Raw genomic sequence first — 19,524 nt, 5'->3', positions numbered from 1 at the left:
AGCCCGCAACTGCCGAGATAGTTCGTTTAGCATACCTTGTAGCGAAGATGGGTCCGTCATCTGCGTAGCCGGAACGACACGGTGAACAGCAAGCTATCTTAGACTCTTTATCAGGCCCGTATTCAGGGGGAGGGGAAGCCGGGAAGCCCTAGAGGCTTCCCCTCCCCTTTCGAAATTCAGGTGGACGTGGTTGTCTTGCCCCAATGGAAAATAATAAAAAATGGTTGTTTTTCAAGGCCTTCAACCAATGCCCTCTCCTCCATAAAAAAATTTCCTGGCTGTGGGCCAGCTCTTTATCGCGCAGAATTCTAATTCTCTGCAGCATGCACCTCAATTATGCATCCCTTACTTGTTCTCAGGAGCCTTGACAGCACCGTACACTGATAACATTCAAACGACGTTTTCCACCCTCCCCCTCCTGCTTCGTTATATTCGGACACGGCTCCATTTTGTCTCGGTATTTGTCGAAAGTCTTCACAACGCTGCAAATTCCCTTCTTTGGAGTTTTGTTTACATGGTTCCCTTTCACACACAAAATAATTGCCCTTCGAAAACAGCATACCAGTTCATATATCTTCAATTTTATTTCGACGAAAACAGACACGCACTCTCGTTCGTAGTTTCATCGCAACGACACAAATTCACGATCCTCATGGCTGGCCGTACTATGCATCACTTTCTTTTGCCACGCAGTGACGGCATACCGCAGTGAGGACACCTCCGAGGTCATCTAAGCGTTAACAAAGCCGCAGTGGAGTACAACAAATGAGGCAGGAACACGTAGAACAGAAACAGCACTTTCTCGTGAAAACATGACGGCACGCACTGGCACACGCAAAGGTCCGTTTCCATCGGAGAGACTGAGCGAGCAGTTTACCAGTGTACGAGCGTGAATGACTGACATACACACGTCACAAGCAGCCGTTTTCACTATCGACCTCTCGCCAGCGGCGTTAGCTCGAACGTCAACACTTGAAGCAGTAATGGCGCATCCTCGGTGCTGCTGCTGGGTTTCGTGGGCACGTACACTCAGTGTTGGCGGTAATTTTCGTTCGTCCCGCGCGAGCACCTTAACCTCGTCGAGCCTTGTTTCCAGAACTCGTCACAAGTACAATGCAGTGGTGGATTGTTGCACGCCGCCACGCTCGCTACGTGTCCTCTTTTCTCTTTGGGATATCCTTGTTGATGTAGCGCTTCCCGCCACTGTCGCCTGTAGATTGCGACAGTCAAATGTTAGTACTCCCGAAAATTTCAGATGTCTTGTGAAACTTTCACGGTTATGTTAACAAATTAGTTTGCACATGAGAAAAAGAAACGCCGCAGAAAAGTATATCACAGATGTCCCTGTGGTTCGAGGGTCCGGAAAAGACACAAGTCTCTGCCAATCATAGCGTATTCTTCTAACATTTTGCCGATTTAACCATTACAAGACACTTTCCTATGAGTCTTCCTTGACTTTCCTATGACACTTTCCTATGACACTTTCCTATGAGCTCAACAAGGTTAACAATACAAAACATTGAAAGAGGGTAACAAACATGTAATATATGGTCGAAATGGAGGTTTCCCGGCAACTGAGTCATTGATTAGATTTACTCAATTTCTTACTTGTTGAATGTCATTTGAAGCAGACATGTCATCTACTTACGTCCACGCAAGACCGTCTGGGTGAAACTTCACTCAGAGTCAATATACTTACGCGAATGTAACACTATAGTTCGGTTTCTTTTTTCCCGTTATTGTGACGTAAGTTCAACCCTCACGTTACACTATAAATACCGTAACTCTTTTTTTTCTTCCTGGACGCAATAAAAGGCCACCCCTCGCGTTACAATTCTCGTCGCATTGCAATAGAGTAATGGTTGGTTCACACCGACGACTAACAGAGGTCGCACGACCATTTGCGACTGGTTGGAAACAGTCGCAAACGGTCCCAAATGGTAGCAAAGCGACTGCTTTGGCTAGTCGCATCTTGCTCGATTTTCAGTCGCGAAACTGCTGGAACCAGTTAGCGATTCCGAGAAGTGTGTGTGGTCTCGACATGGCGAGTGCCACGCTCTTGTAGTGAACGGACACAGCAGACGCAGTCGGACCAAACCAAACACATATTTATTTAACTACTTTTTGATCGACGATATCGTCAGGCGAATAATTATAACATCAATCGCGATAAACACACTAGGACATCCTTACACAAGATCACCATACACTCAAAAAACATAACACAACAGCACACAAAAGGCGGAGTCGCCAACGCTTCACTCAGCACGTGGGCCTACCACAGGCGGCCCGCAGAGCCATCCATGGCAGACCCACCGTGAGAGACAACCGTTCGCGCCAGCCGCCACCAGTCGAAGAGACCAGCCTATCTTTCGCTCGCCGCTACCAAGGCTTGTCGCCGCCGGCGCTATACCATCAAGATGTTGATAGTGGTATCGTATAGGGGTGATCACCGCTCGCGTACACAACGCCACCGATCGCTCAATAGCCGTGACCCCAAAGTACGGCTCCTGCGTGGCACAAGTGCGTCACGCGGCGCAAACAACTTTACAGGAGAGTGTCAAAACCCGTACAAGTGATACCAGCATTTCTTTATATGCAGGCTCATTTTTCGTTTTTGTTTTTTTTCCTTGTTTTACGTTGCACTGGCCTCCTGTCGCCAGATACAAACGAGTGTGTTCAACTGGGTCTGTGGCACTATGGCCACCACGGAATACTTGGCTTGGAGATGGCGGGGCGCAGCAGCTCGAGCAAGGTGTCGAATTTACGTGGCAGCATTCGCAAGAAGCTAAACACCGTCAAAATGAAGTGAAAATAAATTGTGCACTATATCTTCCTCCGTATTCAGAATGGGTTTTTGTCTTGAAATAGATTTGCCACCGCCTTCAATGCAGCACGTTTGGAACGCATTTGTGCTCCATGCCTTGGCACCGACTAAAGACACCACGTTCGAGACGCGTTTCGTGCTGCATTGGAGGCTGTGAGAACTCGAGTTAATTTCAGGGAACGTTTCTGAATACGTACCATCCTAGCAAATATTCCTCGCCGTCTCAGCACAGTTCGGGATGTAGGCGGCTTGCATGGCCGGCCAACTCTCGCGAGCGAAGGGATTATCACTCTCACCAGCTTTTTTTTTTTTTTTGGTAGGCTTCTGTGCTGCCAGCGCTGACACCATGGCATAGCGCATCAGCGCTATTACAATCTCTTTTTCTTCGCTTGAATTAAATTCTTTGACGCTGCTGGAAAAGCAGTGCGGGAACCACGGTGTAAGATACGAACATTTCACCATGGCGAGAATGGACGAAAACAAGAAATGCGGCGCGCTCGATTTGCTCCGCTCACTCAGCTGGCGGCGATCAGCTGATCGGCGCCGGTCTCCAGAGTTCTCTCTGATCACGAGATCCGGGCGTGACTCTCTGGTTTTGCGACTGCCAGTCACTCGCTTGCAGCCTCTGCTGGTATGAACATTAGTCACTTTTTGGTCGCCAGTCGCAAATGGTCACGCGACCAGTGTTAGTAGCCGGTGTGAACCAACCTTAAGCACGGTAATAAGACTAAGAAAGGCAGGAAACTACAAAGCTGCTGCAAGTGTCATGTTTTCGAGTCTTTCTTAGTACTTGTCCTGCCTTCTGCTTCCCCGCACGGAAGACGATTGTTTGTCTACACACCTGGCTGTCAGTTACGATAACTAGTGTTTTCGTAATATTAGGCATTGTTTTCAGAAAAATAAAAAATTGGAAACTATTTTATTCGTCTTGAACTAAATTATATTGCCGCGAACGTAATAACAGACAGCGACGAAACGACGTCTTGCTTGCCCTCAGACCAGGACGCAAAAGCCCTCTTCTTTCTTCACTTCAAAGGAATTCCGCCTACAGTTGATGGCTCATACCCATTACCTGTGACATTACTCCCTCTCCTCGAAAAGCATCGGTTCGATGCTGGTAATGAGCGATGAGAAAAAAAAAGAGAAAGAAAAGATGCTACCATGGAACCCAACGACTCCGTCGTAAGGGAGAAAAAAAAATGGGCTGGTGTCCTAGAAGTACTCAATAAAGAAAGGAGTAAGTACACAAGACAATAAAAAAAAACCAAAGGGACAAAAAATAGTCATTGGATGGTAAGTTAGTCCACGTTCGATGGATGACGCGAGAAATATGGCTTGAGTCTTGACACGTGCACCACATCACTTTGTGGAAACCGACGGGAACGTCTTGAGGCGCCCTCAGGGAGAACTTCGTACGTAACGTCACTTAGTCGGCGCAGAACTTTGTAAGGGCCGAAGTAGCGCCGAAGCAACTTTTCAGAGTGACCACGCTGTCGGATGGGAGTCCACACCCAAACTTCATCGCCTGGTTGGAAGGTAACCTCTCGGTGTTTAAGGTTGTAGCGGTGTGCGTCGGCAGTTTGGCGAGCCTGAATACGGCATCGGGCGAGTTGACGGGCCTCCTCGGCGCGTTGAGCGAACAATGCAGCGTCCGTGTTGAACATGCTCAAGTTGTTGGGAAGGAGCATTGCGTCGAGCATTGTGGTGACCTCTCGACCATGAACTAAGCGAAATGGGGTGAAACCTGTACTCTCTTGGACTGCTGTATTGTAAGCAAAAGTTACGTAAGGGAGTATATCATCCCAGTTCTTGTGATCAACGGCCACATACATTGACAGCATATCTGCAATGGTCTTGTTCAACCGTTCAGTGAGCCCATTTGTTTGGGGGTGATAACCCGTGGTCTTCCGATGTTGTGTACCACTTAGTCTCAGCACTTCTTGAAGCATCTCTGCGGTGAAAGATGTACCACGATCAGTAATTATCACAGCTGGCGCTCCGTGACGAAGTACGATGCTGGTGACAAAAAACTGTGCAATTTCGGCTGCGGTAGCTTTGGACAGGGCCTTTGTTTCGCTGTAACGCGTTAAATAATCGGTGGCAACCACAATCCACCGGTTTCCAGACGAAGAGGTGGGAAATGAGCCGAGCAAGTCAATGCCAATTTGATGGAATGGTGTCTTCGGCGTGGCGATAGGCTGTAATAGTCCTGCTGGTCGGACAGGCGGAGTCTTACGGCGTTGGCAGTCGCGGCATGTGCGGACGTACTGCTTGACTGTCTTCGCGAGGCGGGGCCAGTAGTATGAGCGGCGAATTCTTTCCAATGTGCGCGTGTAGCCAAGGTGTCCGGATGATGGTTCGTCGTGACAAGCATGTAAAATATCGTCCCGAAGCGAGGTCGGCGCAACCAGTAGGTAAGTAGCCTGGGTATGGTCGAAATTTTTCTTATAGAGGACTCCATCCCTGATGCAGAACGAGGCCAGTGAACGTGCGAAGTTTCGAGGAAGGCTGCGTTTTCGGCCTTGGAGGTAGTCAATCAGCGGGCTTAGCTCCATGTCGTCACGTTGTTGTTGAGCCATGTCGGTTGCTGACACAGAGGAAAGGAATGTATCGTCCTCTTCAACGTCCGCGTTCGTACTTCGAATTGGTGCACGCGAGAGACAGTCAGCGTCAGTGTGTTTGCGTCCTGACTTGTGAATGACTGTAACGTCAAATTCTTGCAGCCGAAAGCTCCAGCGTGCTAGACGACCGGAAGGGTCTTTGAGGTTGGCGAGCCAGCATAAAGAATGGTGGTCGCTAACTACCCTGAATGGTCGACCGTATAAATAAGGGCGAAACTTTGTTATAGCCCAAACAACGGCTAAGCATTCTTTTTCTGTTGCAGAGTAGTTTTTCTCTGCAGATGATAGTGTTCGACTTGCATGGGCAATCACGCGCTCTACGCCATTTTGCCATTGAACCAGTACAGCTCCAAGTCCGACGTTGCTGGCATCCGTGTGTAGCTCTGTGGCAGCGTTATCGTCAAAGTGACCGAGTACAGGTGGGGCTTGGAGATGGTTTCGTAGCGTGTCAAAGGCGTGATGCTGATCATGACCCCAAACAAACGGTACGCCGTCTTTCGTAAGTTCATTTAGCGGTTCAGCAATTTTAGAAAAGCCTTTGACGAAGCGTCTGTAATATGCGCAGAGTCCCAGAAATCGGCGGAGGTCGCGCTTGTTCGTTGGGACAGGAAATGCGGCAACAGCTTTCGTTTTCTCAGGTTCTGGGTGTATACCGGCGTGGCTGACGACGTGACCAAGAAATTTTAGTTCCTCGAATGCAAAGTGGCATTTCTCAGGTTTGAGAGAAAGTCCAGCTGTTCGAATCGCCTGAAGAACTGCCTGTAAGCGCTGGACGTGCTGCTCAAACGTGTCCGAGAAGACGACCACATCGTCAAGGTACACAAGACACGATTGCCATTTTAGCCCAGAAAGAACCGTGTCCATCATTCTTTGAAAAGTAGCTTGTGCCGAGCATAAGCCGAATGGAAGGACCTTGAACTCGTAGAGTCCGTCAGGAGTAATGAAGGCGGTCTTTTCGCGGTCGCGCTCATCAACAGATATTTGCCAATAGCCGCTGCGTAGATCCATGGAAGAAAAGTAGCGAGCATTGCGAATGCGGTCCAGCGAGTCGTCTATTCGTGGTAAAGGATACACGTCTTTCTTCGTGATCTTATTCAACTTTCGGTAGTCGACGCAAAATCGCAGAGTACCATCTTTTTTCTTGACTAACACAACAGGCGACGCCCATGGACTGGTCGATGGCTGGATGACATCGTCCTTGAGCATCTGCTGGACCTGTTGGCGTATAACGTCTTGTTCTTTTTGCGAGACCCTGTAAACATGCTGTCGAATGGGTCTCTCGGTAGGCTCGGTGATGATACGATGCTTGGCAAGCGGTGTTTGGTTAACTTTCGAAGTCGTAGCGAAGCAGTCCCGAAATGAGCCGAGTAGCTTCAAAAGACGTTCCCGTTGTGCAGACGGTAGACCCTGGTTTACGTCCAGAGTGCTTGCAAATGTCATGGCGGAATCGTCGCACGACGAAAGAGCAGATAATGTTGAGGGACCAGGGACGTCGGCAATATCCTCAAGGTATGCGATCGCAGTGTGTTTGGTAAGATGGCGATACTCCTCGCTGAAATTCGTGACGAATAGGCAAGCCTGCTTTCTGCTGGGCTGAACAATACCGCGGGCAACGCAGATTTGCTGTGCAAAAAGTAGGGACAAATTTCCTTCTGCAATTACAGCATCGGGGACGTCTTGGTCACATTCAACGTTGATAAAAAGGCTGCTGCGGGGAGGCAGAGTAACAGATTCGGAGGATACACGTAGGGCAGCCTTCGATGAGCGGGCGTTTTCCGGTTCAGGATGAAACGGGTCCTCGAACGACACCTGCAAGTCTCGTAGGTCAATAATTGCACCGTGTTCGCGAAGAAAGTCCAGCCCCAGAATGAGTGGACGGGAGCACACAGGTAATACGAGGAAAGACCCTGTGAACGTCGAAGCATGGACTCGAACACGGGCTGTGCACATTCCAGTAGGCGTGACGAGGTGGCCCCCTGCCGTGCGCAACGGTGGTCCTTGCCAAGGGGTAGTTACTTTCCTCAGTTGGGATGCTAGGGTGCTGCTCATAACTGAATAATCGGCGCCGGTGTCGACGAGGGCAGTGACGACGTGATTATCGACGTGTACGGTGATGTCGGCGGAAACAGTCTTATGACTTTCGGAAACGACTGGAAAGTCAGAACGGTCTTCGTCGGATCTTTGCGTCGAAGGAGGCTCTTTGACAGTTCGTTTGGACGCGGCTTCACCCCCAGGAGCCGCGGTTTCTAGTTTCCCCTGTGGGGACTCGGTGACCGGCCTCTGAAAGGAGCAAAAGATGACGAGGGAATGCTAGGTGACGTGGGGCGGCGAGGTGATGGTGATCTTGAAATGGGGCGTTGACCAAGGCGAGGAGCTTGCTGGCCCGTAAGGTACGCTTCAATGTCGCGGGGACGCTCACCGTAACGCGGGCACCGAGCATCAGGGTGAAAGCCACGGAGACCAAGTTGACGGTACTGGCAGTTACGGTAGACATGACCCGCTTCGCCACAGTGGTAGCAGAGTGGTCGGTTATCGGACGTACGCCACACGCTGGCCTTTGTGGCGTTCTGCCGCGATCCAGACGAACGATAAGTTGGGGCACTCGGAAACCTTGAGGCGGGTGGTGGAGTCGAAGAGGTGCCCTGGAATCGATGGCTAGCCTGATCCATTCTCCCCATGGTGGGATCAGGGCCATGTGGTGCAGGAGATCGCAGAGCCGCCGCATTAAGTCAGTACAGGGGCCTCAGGCCTTGTTGGCGCGAGTGGGGTGACCACCTGTCGGATCTCATTTCGGATTAAGTCTGTGAAAGCACTTACGGGTGGTTGGGGTCCCGCTGCTTGGAGTTGGCGTAGCTCGTCCCGCACGACGCTTCTTATGAACTCAGCGAGGGCATGCCTCTCGCTGTCAGCCCCGATAAAGCATGCAGCAGGGGTCACGTCGTGGCGTTCATACTGTGACGACCTATACTGGAGAGTACGCTCCATTGTGGTTGCCTCATTTATGAACTCTGCCACAGTCGTCGGTGGATTGCGCACGAGTCCGGCGAAGAGCTGCTCTTTTACCCCACGCATTAAATGCCGCACCTTCTTTTCCTCGGACATTGCAGGGTCAGCACGCTTGAAGAGTCGCAGCATGTCCTCGACAAACATCGAAACTCTCTCGTTGGGTCGTTGGTTACGAGACGAGATAGCCTGCTCCGCTCTTTCTTTCCTTTCAGTGCTGCGGTACGCATCACGAAACTGTCGGCTGAACTCATGCCAAGTCGCAAAGGAACCCTCGTGATTCTCGTACCACGTTTTGGCAGAGTCTTCTAATGCAAAGTAAACTCTCCGCAGCTTGCGAGCTTCATCCCATTCGTTGATGTTGGCAACTCGATTGAAGTGGTCAAGCCAGTCGTCAACATCTTCATAAATATCTCCATGAAATGAGCGTGGTGTTTGCGGCGCATGAAAAACATGCGGGAGAAAAGAATAGGCGTCGTTGGTTTGACTCGCCTGGTTGTTAGTAGAAGTTGCCATCTCGTCTTGAGAGAGGGGACCGTACTCGGGAGATAGTCCTCGCAGGCGGCGACTGCTTCTTGCCGTGGGAGCTGTAGCTGTCTCCAAGTAGCTTGGTGTGTTAGCTGAAAATCTGCAGCCAAGGCGCATTTACCCAGCACCTCCACCAGTGCCGCGAACGTAATAACAGACAGCGACGAAACGACGTCTTGCTTGCCCTCATACCAGGACGCAAAAGCCCTCTTCTTTCTTCACTTCAAAGGAATTCCGCCTACAGTTGATGGCTCATACCCATTACCTGTGACAATATGAATGCTGACACTATTAGGAGTTCCACTAATTTGTACGCAATGCCATATGAAGTAGTGATATTCTTAACTATTTATTGAAAATTTGCATCTTACGAGTTACACTTTATAATTACTCGATATCACCTCTACACTGTTTTTTCTGTACTAGTTTTTTGCGTGTTTGTTTGTTGATTAGTTTGTTTAAGATGCAGGTTGGATACTTGCCTACGGTCCACGCAGATTGACACAAAATGCTCTATTATAAAGAGGGCACATTTCAATTCAGCATAGTGGATTTTTTTTGCCTTAATATAGCCAATCGTAACGAACATTCGATATTCACAATATTCCTTACCACCTCTGTGTAGCGGGGAAACCATATAGATGCTTATCGTCAAGGCAACGCAGTAAAGCGACAGGACTGGCATGCACGAAGCTCCAGAAGAACCTGCAAAAACAATATCCTACTCTCGCACATCATTCCAGATATGGCAAAAAGAACTGTTTATGAACATTTGCAGGCTTCTTCCAAAGTTTAGTTGGTATCTTCCCATGCATATCTTGCCACGCCAGTGAAATGTTGCAGCAGTCAACTGTCTCGAGCGCTGCTCATTTGTTAACAATCGGTTTCGTGTTCAGAATCACTGTTTTCTCGAAACACCTAATGTATGGACTACAACGCAGGCACAGTCAACACACTAATGAAACAAGCTAACCAGTCAACGCTAGCCTGCCTTTCTCTATTGTTCAAAAGTATATTCTGTTTGCAAAACGGAACCTATTTTCGAACAACTTTGGTGTTCTAAACTATTGATAACGATGAATTGTACGTTTTATTTCATCCAACCACAACTTGGCAGCTTCTCGGTTCTGTCTAAGTGGCCTCCTGTCCTAATTAGGTATGACACGAAATTAGTCACTCCACCAGTAGATTGTGTGTTAGCACGTGTAACTATGGAATAAAAAAGCATCTAACCATGAGCGGCTTCAAACGTAATTATTCTTGAAAGAAAAAAGTCCAAAGTGCCCAAACACTTCCACGCAATTCCTAAACCTTCGTATGTATAGCGTAGATTTATCTATGAGTATTCACGTAATTTTCAGCACGAATTGATGCTTTTTTTTCCATAACGAGTAAACACATCATACCAAGTCGTGGAATCGTAATAGTTCAAACGTGAAGCACCAGCCTGCACAAGATAATATGACAGTTACAGCTGGCAGTCATTTACGAAGTGCTGCTATCATAAAACACGCGTAGTTTATTGAATCGATTATTTTTTATGACAGCAAAACAATGTCGATGCTAACTTTTTCTTCCGAAGTTATGTGAAATACAATTTCAAATACTGCGGGCAGGTAAAGCATTATTTAGCTAATTAGATTAACAGTATACCTTTGCACACCTCTGCAACAGTGACCCGTAACGCTATGGGTTAGTACGCAAAATATCTTAAGCTAAAAATGCCTTAAGCAGTGCCCCTAAAGTACGCATTGCGTTTTCACGAGCTGACACGAACGCCCTGCTTCGCTGCGTGATGCGCAGCTACACACTTCAGCACTGGACCAAACCGGAACGGCGACACCAGCGACTTCACAAATGGGACCCGGAAATGAGGTTCCGCATGCCTCCTAAATTGAAACGGCAACTCACAAGTATGATCCACCGCATTCGTCTTGGTGTAGCGTACACTAGACGTTACGCACACATCATCGGTCGCAGTGACACCGGTCCTAATTGTGAACACTGTGATGTGCCAGAAACACTTGAGCACATATTTTGTGTCTGCCCAGCATACGCACGTGAACGACAAACACTGATTTCTTCTACTGAACAATATCGCAGTAGGTCATTAACTGATGAGACCATGTTGGGCTTTTGGCCAGACACCAACATTGCAACTGCGGTCACAAGAGCAGTTATTACCTTTTTAGAAACAACTGGACTATGTGCGCGGCTCTAAAATGTGTCTCAGCCAGAAAGAACACTACATACTCACCTCTCTATCTCACCATCGTCATCCATTAATCTTTCTTTTCCCCTTTCTCTTCCCCCAGTGTAGAGTAGCAGGCTAAAACAAACTATCGCTCAGGCCGACCTCTCTGCCTTTCTGTAAATAAACATACTTCCTTCCTTCCTATCTTAAGTGCTGCGCGGTTATGTTTAACTGCGAGGTCTATTCAGGCTTTGACAGCGTATTTTGCATCGCAATGATAAATTAATTTCTATAATATTGAATTGACGATTCTGCGGTGATGTGTACATGTGAATACTATTCACTAAAATTTATAAACAATTACCTGTCTACCCTGCCAGTGGTGAATTCATGTGGGAAAGCAAAAAAATTGAAATAAATTTAAACTTACCATAAGCTCCCCACGTGAGTTCTGTAAGGGAGAGAATAAGTATGACACAATCATGATACGAGAAAGCTTGTTTTCGTCTGCCCTAGTTACATCAACAGAACAGTAAAAAATAATTAGTGTAATTTACATGAGCACTCAGGGAAATAAAAGGAAATCATTAACCTAGACTACAAACCTTTGAGTGCATAACGTTCAGCATAAGGTCAGGAACTGGCGATTGATTAAAACTCAATCGAGCAACAACGGAGTGTATGCCTTCGTAACTAGCTCAAGAACTTTGCTCAACGTTGTAGTGTCCTTCCGACGATTAGCCATCTATTTATTATCCAGACTTGAAGCAGTAAAGCAAGCTGCTGCTGGAATGCAAATAGCGAATGCCATACAAGAAAACGTTCTCAAAAGCCATCAAGCATTCTTTACAAATGCTTTGTCCTGGTCTTTCATCGAGCAGTGCTGCCTGTATTCGCAAAGACTCCCTTGCACAAATGCAAAATGCTTCTTTTACCACCTGTCCGTCATTCAAACACCCGTCATTCATGATTGGGATCGCTATGGTTATCAGAGATCACCACCTTGCTCCACATGTAGAGTACGTGCTGGCTTCTATATACTTCGTCAGAGAAGAAAGTTGGGCCGAGTTTCAGGCATGGAATCGTTCTAATTATGGCCAAATGTACTTTGGAGGAAACCAAGATAGTGATAGGACAGGGCACTACACCCTATTTATATCTTGCTCTTGGCCGCGTTCTTTGCAACAATGAAACAGAGTGTTGTTGCGTATGCAGCCAAATAGAATGACGCTATAGTTCGTTGTTGTCTAGAACCTTGTGTATAGGCTATAGCAGACACTTGATGAGCATGTGCCCCAACCGAAAAATTCAGTGCAGCGTAAAGGGCTTATCGGTTGTACATGCCTTGAGGACATCTCAAGAACAAAGAAAAAGAAACGACAGTGCGAAAGAAGAATCAATCAGCCTGTTGGTTGCGCTCTTTGTTGAAGTTCGCTATAGTGTATACGATGTTCGACTGTATTCATTTTCTGTTTACTCACGAAGAATGAATTTACTGCGTTTACTTAACAGGAACTGAGTTTTAAATATACGGTAACAACAGCGTCTCACCTGGAAGAAACACTTCCACGACAGGTCCGATAGTTTTGATGGACAGTCATTACGTCGAATTTGAGCTATCTATGTGTTCCAATTGTGCTGCCGTGCTTAGAAGAGAAGAGGCAGTGCAATCACTGGGGAGCTTCCAGCAAACTGTGTGTGAGCGGCGTGACTATAACGTTCCGTGATTTGCGGGTGGAATGCAGACACAGCATGGCAATGCGATGCTCGTAATGAAATAAGAAACATGTACTCAATAATGACGCACAAGCTATATGAAAGGTTGCCACTGAGGATAATGTCAATAACGGTCTATATATGGTACATAAGCCATAATATTCTCGGTAGCTTTTTATGTTCTGATAATGCCATAAATGACGACTAATTAAGCCTGAGTTCCAATTTCCCAGATTATCTGGACGTCAAAGTAGTAATTCAATCTTCCTTAGTCAACAGCCTCCATTCCACATCAAAACAGTGGAATGAAAAGAGGAGAAGAAACGACATCGGAAGCGTCTGGCTGTGTCGCTAGTTTTGTTTATCTCGTCTTCAAGGTACCACCCCCAAACAGTCTCGCTGTGGATGCACGAAGTATTTGCCTCTTCTAAGTACAGTGTAGTGCAAAAAAGAATAAAGCAGCTCACCATGTGCGATGCTCATACTACGTGTCATGGCGTAGTTGCTGTGCGGTATTTCCAGCACGCACTCGAAGAGATCAGCTATCGAAGAGAGCTGGCTGTCTGGCATATCGGCGTGCAGGACCACGTCGAACAGCCCCTCTTCGACAGTGGTCGTCGTGAAAGTTCGGAAGCCGGCTTCGTCCGCTGACCTCCTCTTGGCACCCTTGATGAGATACAAGTTCAGTTCGGGTCTCGGGTAGGTGCCCCGTGCCACGCACAACAGCCTCAAGGCGTTCTCCGCGGTCTGCGACCGGGATTGATATGGGGACCCAGGAGTAGGGCTGCTGTAGTTGAAGGAAAAGGACTTGGCTGGCACTGCGAAACAATATACAGGGATCAAAGGTTAGTGGATAATGCAAAGGGAAGAAAAATAAGCTATTGAACACGTGTAGTGTTTTTCGGTGACTATGTATTTATTTGGTTTTATTTGCGTATGCCAGTTTCTGTACGCTATCACTGCTTGCTTAACTTTGACCGGCTGTGAAGCCTAGTCAAGCTCGCAGGAGATTTTTCTTCACACGGCCTCTACTTGCTGAAGTAGAAAAATAAATAAAATGATTAAACAGTTAGTTATATATTATTATTTATTTGTTGGATTGACTGACTGTTTATTTATTATTGATTGATTGATTGATTAGATGATTGACTGACTGTTTATTTATTATTGATTGATTGATTGATTGACTGACTGTTTATTTATTATTGATTGATTGATTGATTGATTGATTGATTGATTGATTGATTGATTGATTGATTGATTGATTGACTGACTGTTTATTTATTATTGATTGATTGATTGATTGATTGATTGATTGATTGATTGATTGATTGATTGATTGATTGATTGATTGATTGATTGATTGATTGATTGATTGATTGATTGATTGATTGATTGATTGATTGATTGATTGATTGATTGATTGATTGATTGATTGATTGAGATCAAGCGTAGTCGCCACCTAGCGGCAACACGCTGAAGTGCGCAAGTGTGGATTGCTCCATGCGTCGTCTGCTAGCCGCGTCGTGTTTCTATGTGTGACTCCGTCATGCACGTTCTCGAAGAGTGGTTTATCCGGTTATCTCAGCGCGAGCGTAAGTGCTTGTACGTATGCCTGAAACGACGTACGAAAGTATTTGTACTCGCCTGGACTGCTAGTGAATTCTAATAAGATCGGTGAGTGCAACTTTCCAGAGTGCTGTTTATGGTCGTCGTATCTTCGATTCACCAGAATAACTTCAGTGTCGTCCACAACTTCTGCTTCAAGCTCCTAGTAAAATGCCCTTGTCATACTGTCAATCATGAGGAATATTAAATGGTGTGTGAATGCAGCGTTTTAGTGACTCAGTTGTAAACGAAAAAACAAAGCTCTAGGCCACGCCCTTGCGTGCTGTTGGTAGGCGTGCAACTCTGGCGCTGTAGTTTACCGGTTATGCGAAGAGCCTTAGTTGTGTTTATTTGACCGTGCTACCACCACACAGTGGATGAAGGTCGAATACTCTGAATATGGCGATTACAATATTACTATCACACAAACAGGGACAATTTGTTACTTAAACTGTACTTAAAACGGAGTTGCCGGGTGCAACCATGTGCTTAGGTTTTCAAACAGTCCAGACGTTCAAAATTTATTCAGACGGCATGCCTATTTACTGTTGTATAAATTCACTGTCATTCACATCTTTTTTACATTGTCTTGAACGTTTCTGTGGAATTTTATTGACCGACGGAAAACAGCGGTAATTCTCGCTTGAAAAAAAAAACATGCTTGTCCCATAAAATAGCTCTGTTGTAGCTCTGTTATGCATCTAATCCATCGATTAAAGCCGCGTGCTGAACTCTACAAGGTTTTACATGTGCGTATACGTAGTAAACGCAAGGAATCGCAAACCGCTGTCCACCAATAAGCTTTGCTGCCTAGACTTATTGACAGTCCCATATTTCATGGTGAACAGAATGGAAAAAAAGTGCATATGTGTATAGGTGCGAACGGTGGTACCGAATTCCTCACAGAGATATGCGGGCTTTCTACGACCTCTTTAAAGACGGTAGTCTTTATTGAGGACCTTCGACGAAAAAAAAATTTGTCTGTCTCTCTGAACTTTTGTCTGTTTGTCCACCCTAACGATACCTCAGACGGCACCAAATGGCAAACCCCATTCGCAGCGCCCACCAATATTGCTGAAGGTTTAAGGTTCATAGTTGTGCGATTGTCAATTAAAAAGCAATTATCGCACATATCTGAGGCGCCATAACAACACTTCGAAGTTTTGTATATCTGCCTTTATACTAGAAGAGGCACACCCAAGTAACTCGAAGGAAGGTAGCGTTTATCGCGCTGCGCTGATAGTGCGATGCGGTGCTCAAAAAGGTGTTTCCAACGCTTTGCTGCGACGTCACGGTGGTGGCACCTGCCCCTCGCTTTGCGTTCTACACCTTATCACCTCCGAGACTGGCACGCATCTTCCTCCGCGGGCTGCATGCCTTTGTTATCGAAGATAACTGCCAGACGGTGCTTGTGTCAAACGTGTCTCGATGCGCTCGTTTGCCTCCGCTACACGCTCGAGGCACTCTAAGGCAGCGCGTCCAGAATACCATTCACCAATTTTCTTGCGCAGAACATCAAATAAACGTTTTGTTCACTCTCTGCAGACGAAAGACGTCTTTCGACTACATTTGCGGTGTAACATGTAGATTAGGAACCAATTTTTTGTTGTCGTTTTATGAAGATGAGAAAGAAGTAAATAAGTAGTTCAGTTACGCCACAGCAGTGCGTAATCGGCGGAACAAAACCTAAACACGTAAAAATAACACAGCAAAAGCGTGATGTAGTTTGGAAACGCGCAGACAGTCACACAGGGTGAGCATCCCTTTGACAGGCAAAATGCACTTTACTGGCTGGTGATGGTGCATAAGCTTCATAAGCTTCATGCACCGATTTCGTAGAAAGTAGCGTAGATATTACCATAAAACTGCAGTCAACGCATCTTATCCGCCGACAATTGGCTCAGACCGCACGCAACGAAGCGCCGCTGCTTGTATTTGTATATGCTCCGCCGACCGCCTATCCGCACTTTCGCGGGAACGGTGCTGCCACCTATAGCCCGATCTCGCCACTAATAGATACATGTTCGCTGAATACATTCGCAACAATGAGAAAATTGTGTAATAGCAAAACACACAATTACTGTCACGTTACTGGGACAATTACCTAAACGGAAGAAAAGTATGTTAGCGTCGCCTAAAGAGTTCAGCGTAGGAAGATCGGGTCCCCGTCACAAGCGGGAAAGTCACGTAATCTGACTAGAAACGTCCCGTATGACGTCGACGGTGAGCGCCACGGCGTTGTCTATTCTGGTTATGGCAGCAATGATGCCAAAATATTGAGAACCACATTTACGCAGACTGGACCTCGAGTGATACTAGCCCACCAATGATGAAGGCAAAGCATCTGTACCTACGCAACACTAGACACATTTCCCTTTCATTCAAATTTGGGCAGTAGCATGGCATCAGGCGAGACTACGCGGTCACGTGGCTCTCGCACATGTGGCGAATAGGATTCGTTTTCTATAAGGGCAATGCTACATTGACGAAGTCGCTTACCGAATATGGTCATGTCTTGATGCCGGACGTCCTGACCCGCGAGAGACGTGACCATGCAGGTGTACTTGCCGCTGAGTTCCCAGGTGGGCCTCAGGATGCGGATGGCGCGGTACTGCGAGTAGACGTCGCGCGAGTTGACGGAGAACGTGTCGTCCAGGCGACCCTGCAGCACGCCGAACGCCTCCCGGAGCCTCATCTCGGGTATCCACTGGTACACGGGCTCGGGCCCGTCGTTGAAGAACCACTTGACGACCAGCTTGAGGTCGTTCTCGTTGTACACGTACTCGCAGTCGAGCACGGCTGGCGTTTCGGTTCCGTTGCGCACCCAGCGAGGCACGATCAGGCGTCGAATGGTGACGGCACAGCAGAAGCCTGCACGTCGTAGCAAAAGTGGTACGACATCTGTATTTTTTAACAGCCAAGTTGTTTAGAGAGAAAGAGAGAGATAAAGATGCAAGGAAAGGCAGGGAGGTCAACCAGACGCACATCCGGTTTGCTACCCTACAAACCTGCGTCAAGTTGTTTAAAATAACGGTAATATGTGCAGCTTATCAAAATGCTATCATATGCATAAACGGGCATGTACCACAGAAATTAGATAAAGCCTAGCATTACTGCTGGTGCACTAAAATAGAACAAAACAACAGTTAGTTCAAGAACAAGTGAGTGTTACAACAACAACAACAACAACAACAACAACAACAAACACGTAGCTGCGAAGCCACTGTGGCGAGCCGAAGACGGCGCTATGACGACGTACAACGAGATAATACTAAGAACGGGAGAGGCAAAGGGGGTTGCGACAAATGCTTCGAGGCGATAGAAGCCCTACTCCAACTACGACCTGCCTCTACATTTATTGAAGTTGCGAAAGCTTGGTTTCATCGCGAGTTCCTGTTTCTGGAGTTGGGACATCCTTGCCGTGTTTGAGACTGTCCATAGGTTAACTCGAGCCCCTTCTGCGCTGAGAATCGACGTAAAAACAACCCCTAGCGACACATAGCTGAAATATAGAAGCAACCACATTGGTCTTCAGAATGATCGATTGTTATGTGGGGTTTAACGTCGCCAAACCACCATATGATTATGAGAGACGCTGTAGTGGAGAGCTCTGGCAATTTCGACCACCTGGAGTTCTTTAACGTGCACCCAAATTTGAGCACACGGGCCTACAGCATTTACGCCTCCATCGGAAATGCAGCCGCCGCCGCCGGGATTCGATCCCGCGACCTGCGGGTCAGCAGCCGAGTACCTTAGCCATTAGAACACCGCGGCGGGGAGGTCTTCAGAATCGTTCACTAATGCTGTTTAAAGCCTTTCTCAGCTTAGCGCAAGCTTAGTCACTTTTTTTCTTCCTTCAGCATAAGCATGCTCCAAAGGAAGAAAGCACACATTTGCGGCAGCGATCGTAATCGAATAACTTTTGCTGTTTTACTGTAAAGCTTTGCAAGAATTAGACCTCTGCATGATCACCGTCATGCCTATAGAGGTAGTGCTGAAAGTTACATGTGTATTAACTTGTTGCCGCTTTTTTACATATGTATAAAGATTTTGCTGGTAATCAATGCCCCCGGTCATTGCTGTTTTCATTCATCTTTATGTACCCTTCAGACACTACCACAGTGATTGAGCTTCGTTATCTGTGTAGTCACGTTGCATTTTTCAGTGCGTACGCAACTGGTCATTGACAACTGAACGCTCATGTCCATGATATTCTTTGGCCACATTTGGCTCTCGCGCCTAGAAATACCATCGTGCTACTTACGCACGTTTTAGTTTGTTTAGGGACGTCAAGTGACGACGTAGTTTTCGTGAAACGATACTATTCAGGGCTGCCTCGAGAGGAGGAAAAACGGTTTCCACAGATGGAGTTTTGTTTCCGACAATCATAAAGAAAATAAAGCGCTGTGGGTTTCCATATAGCAGGTCATTACTATAAGTGCATACGGTTAAAAATATTTATGTTATAATGTAAGTTATGGCTATGTTGACATGACACTTTGCAAATACATTTTTAAAACACAAAGTAACCTCATCACAAAAAACAGTGGCGAAAATTTGTTGTTTTTAGGTTGTTTTTTTTTTGTCTCATTGACTTTACATCAGCTCATATCATTTGGAGGGCACACCTATTCACGCGCTTTTTCTTTTCGAGATAAAAAAAACGGTTTCTCTCGTCTGCTTTTTTTTATTTCGTATTTCCTACAGTCCTCTAAGGGCTGGGAGGCCAGGCTGGCGGGAACAAATCATAAGGCCATGGGCGCTCGCGACAGCAGCACCGGATAGGTAGAGGGCCCCTCTCGCATTCGCGCATAATTCGTACACTGCCATCACTTACTTTCGTCTTTTTCTCTCTGTATTTTTTTTTTCTTTTTAGGCCTGGCGCAATATTCGCCGCCACCGCACTCGGCATAAAGCTCCGCAGCGAAAGACAAACAGGGAGGCACGACAGCAAGGTCTCGCCTCCGCCCTGCCCCGACACCCGGAGCCTATTCAATATCCGCTCTCTCGGTCGCTTTTGTTGCCTG

The 19,524-nt window shown here is 46.9% G+C and overlaps 1 protein-coding gene across 1 annotated transcript in view; it reads right to left on the bottom strand.

The window, feature by feature from the left end:
* Positions 1-777: 777 nt before the first annotated feature.
* LOC119172873 (uncharacterized) overlaps positions 778-19,524 on the bottom strand; it is a 52,165-nt gene continuing 33,418 nt past the window's right edge. The window contains exons 2-6 of the mRNA XM_075891964.1: positions 16,997-17,368; positions 13,357-13,707; positions 11,604-11,624; positions 9,592-9,684; positions 778-1,210 (exon numbers count right to left, since the gene is read on the bottom strand). Of these exons, the coding sequence (XP_075748079.1) occupies positions 1,149-1,210; positions 9,592-9,684; positions 11,604-11,624; positions 13,357-13,707; positions 16,997-17,368 (899 nt within the window). The 3' untranslated portion in view covers positions 778-1,148. The remainder of the gene's footprint in view (positions 1,211-9,591; positions 9,685-11,603; positions 11,625-13,356; positions 13,708-16,996; positions 17,369-19,524) is intronic.

This window comes from Rhipicephalus microplus, chromosome 4 (assembly GCF_043290135.1).
Source record: "Rhipicephalus microplus isolate Deutch F79 chromosome 4, USDA_Rmic, whole genome shotgun sequence".
Classification (NCBI taxonomy): domain Eukaryota; kingdom Metazoa; phylum Arthropoda; class Arachnida; order Ixodida; family Ixodidae; genus Rhipicephalus; species Rhipicephalus microplus.
This window is presented reverse-complemented; position numbering and strand designations above follow the sequence as displayed.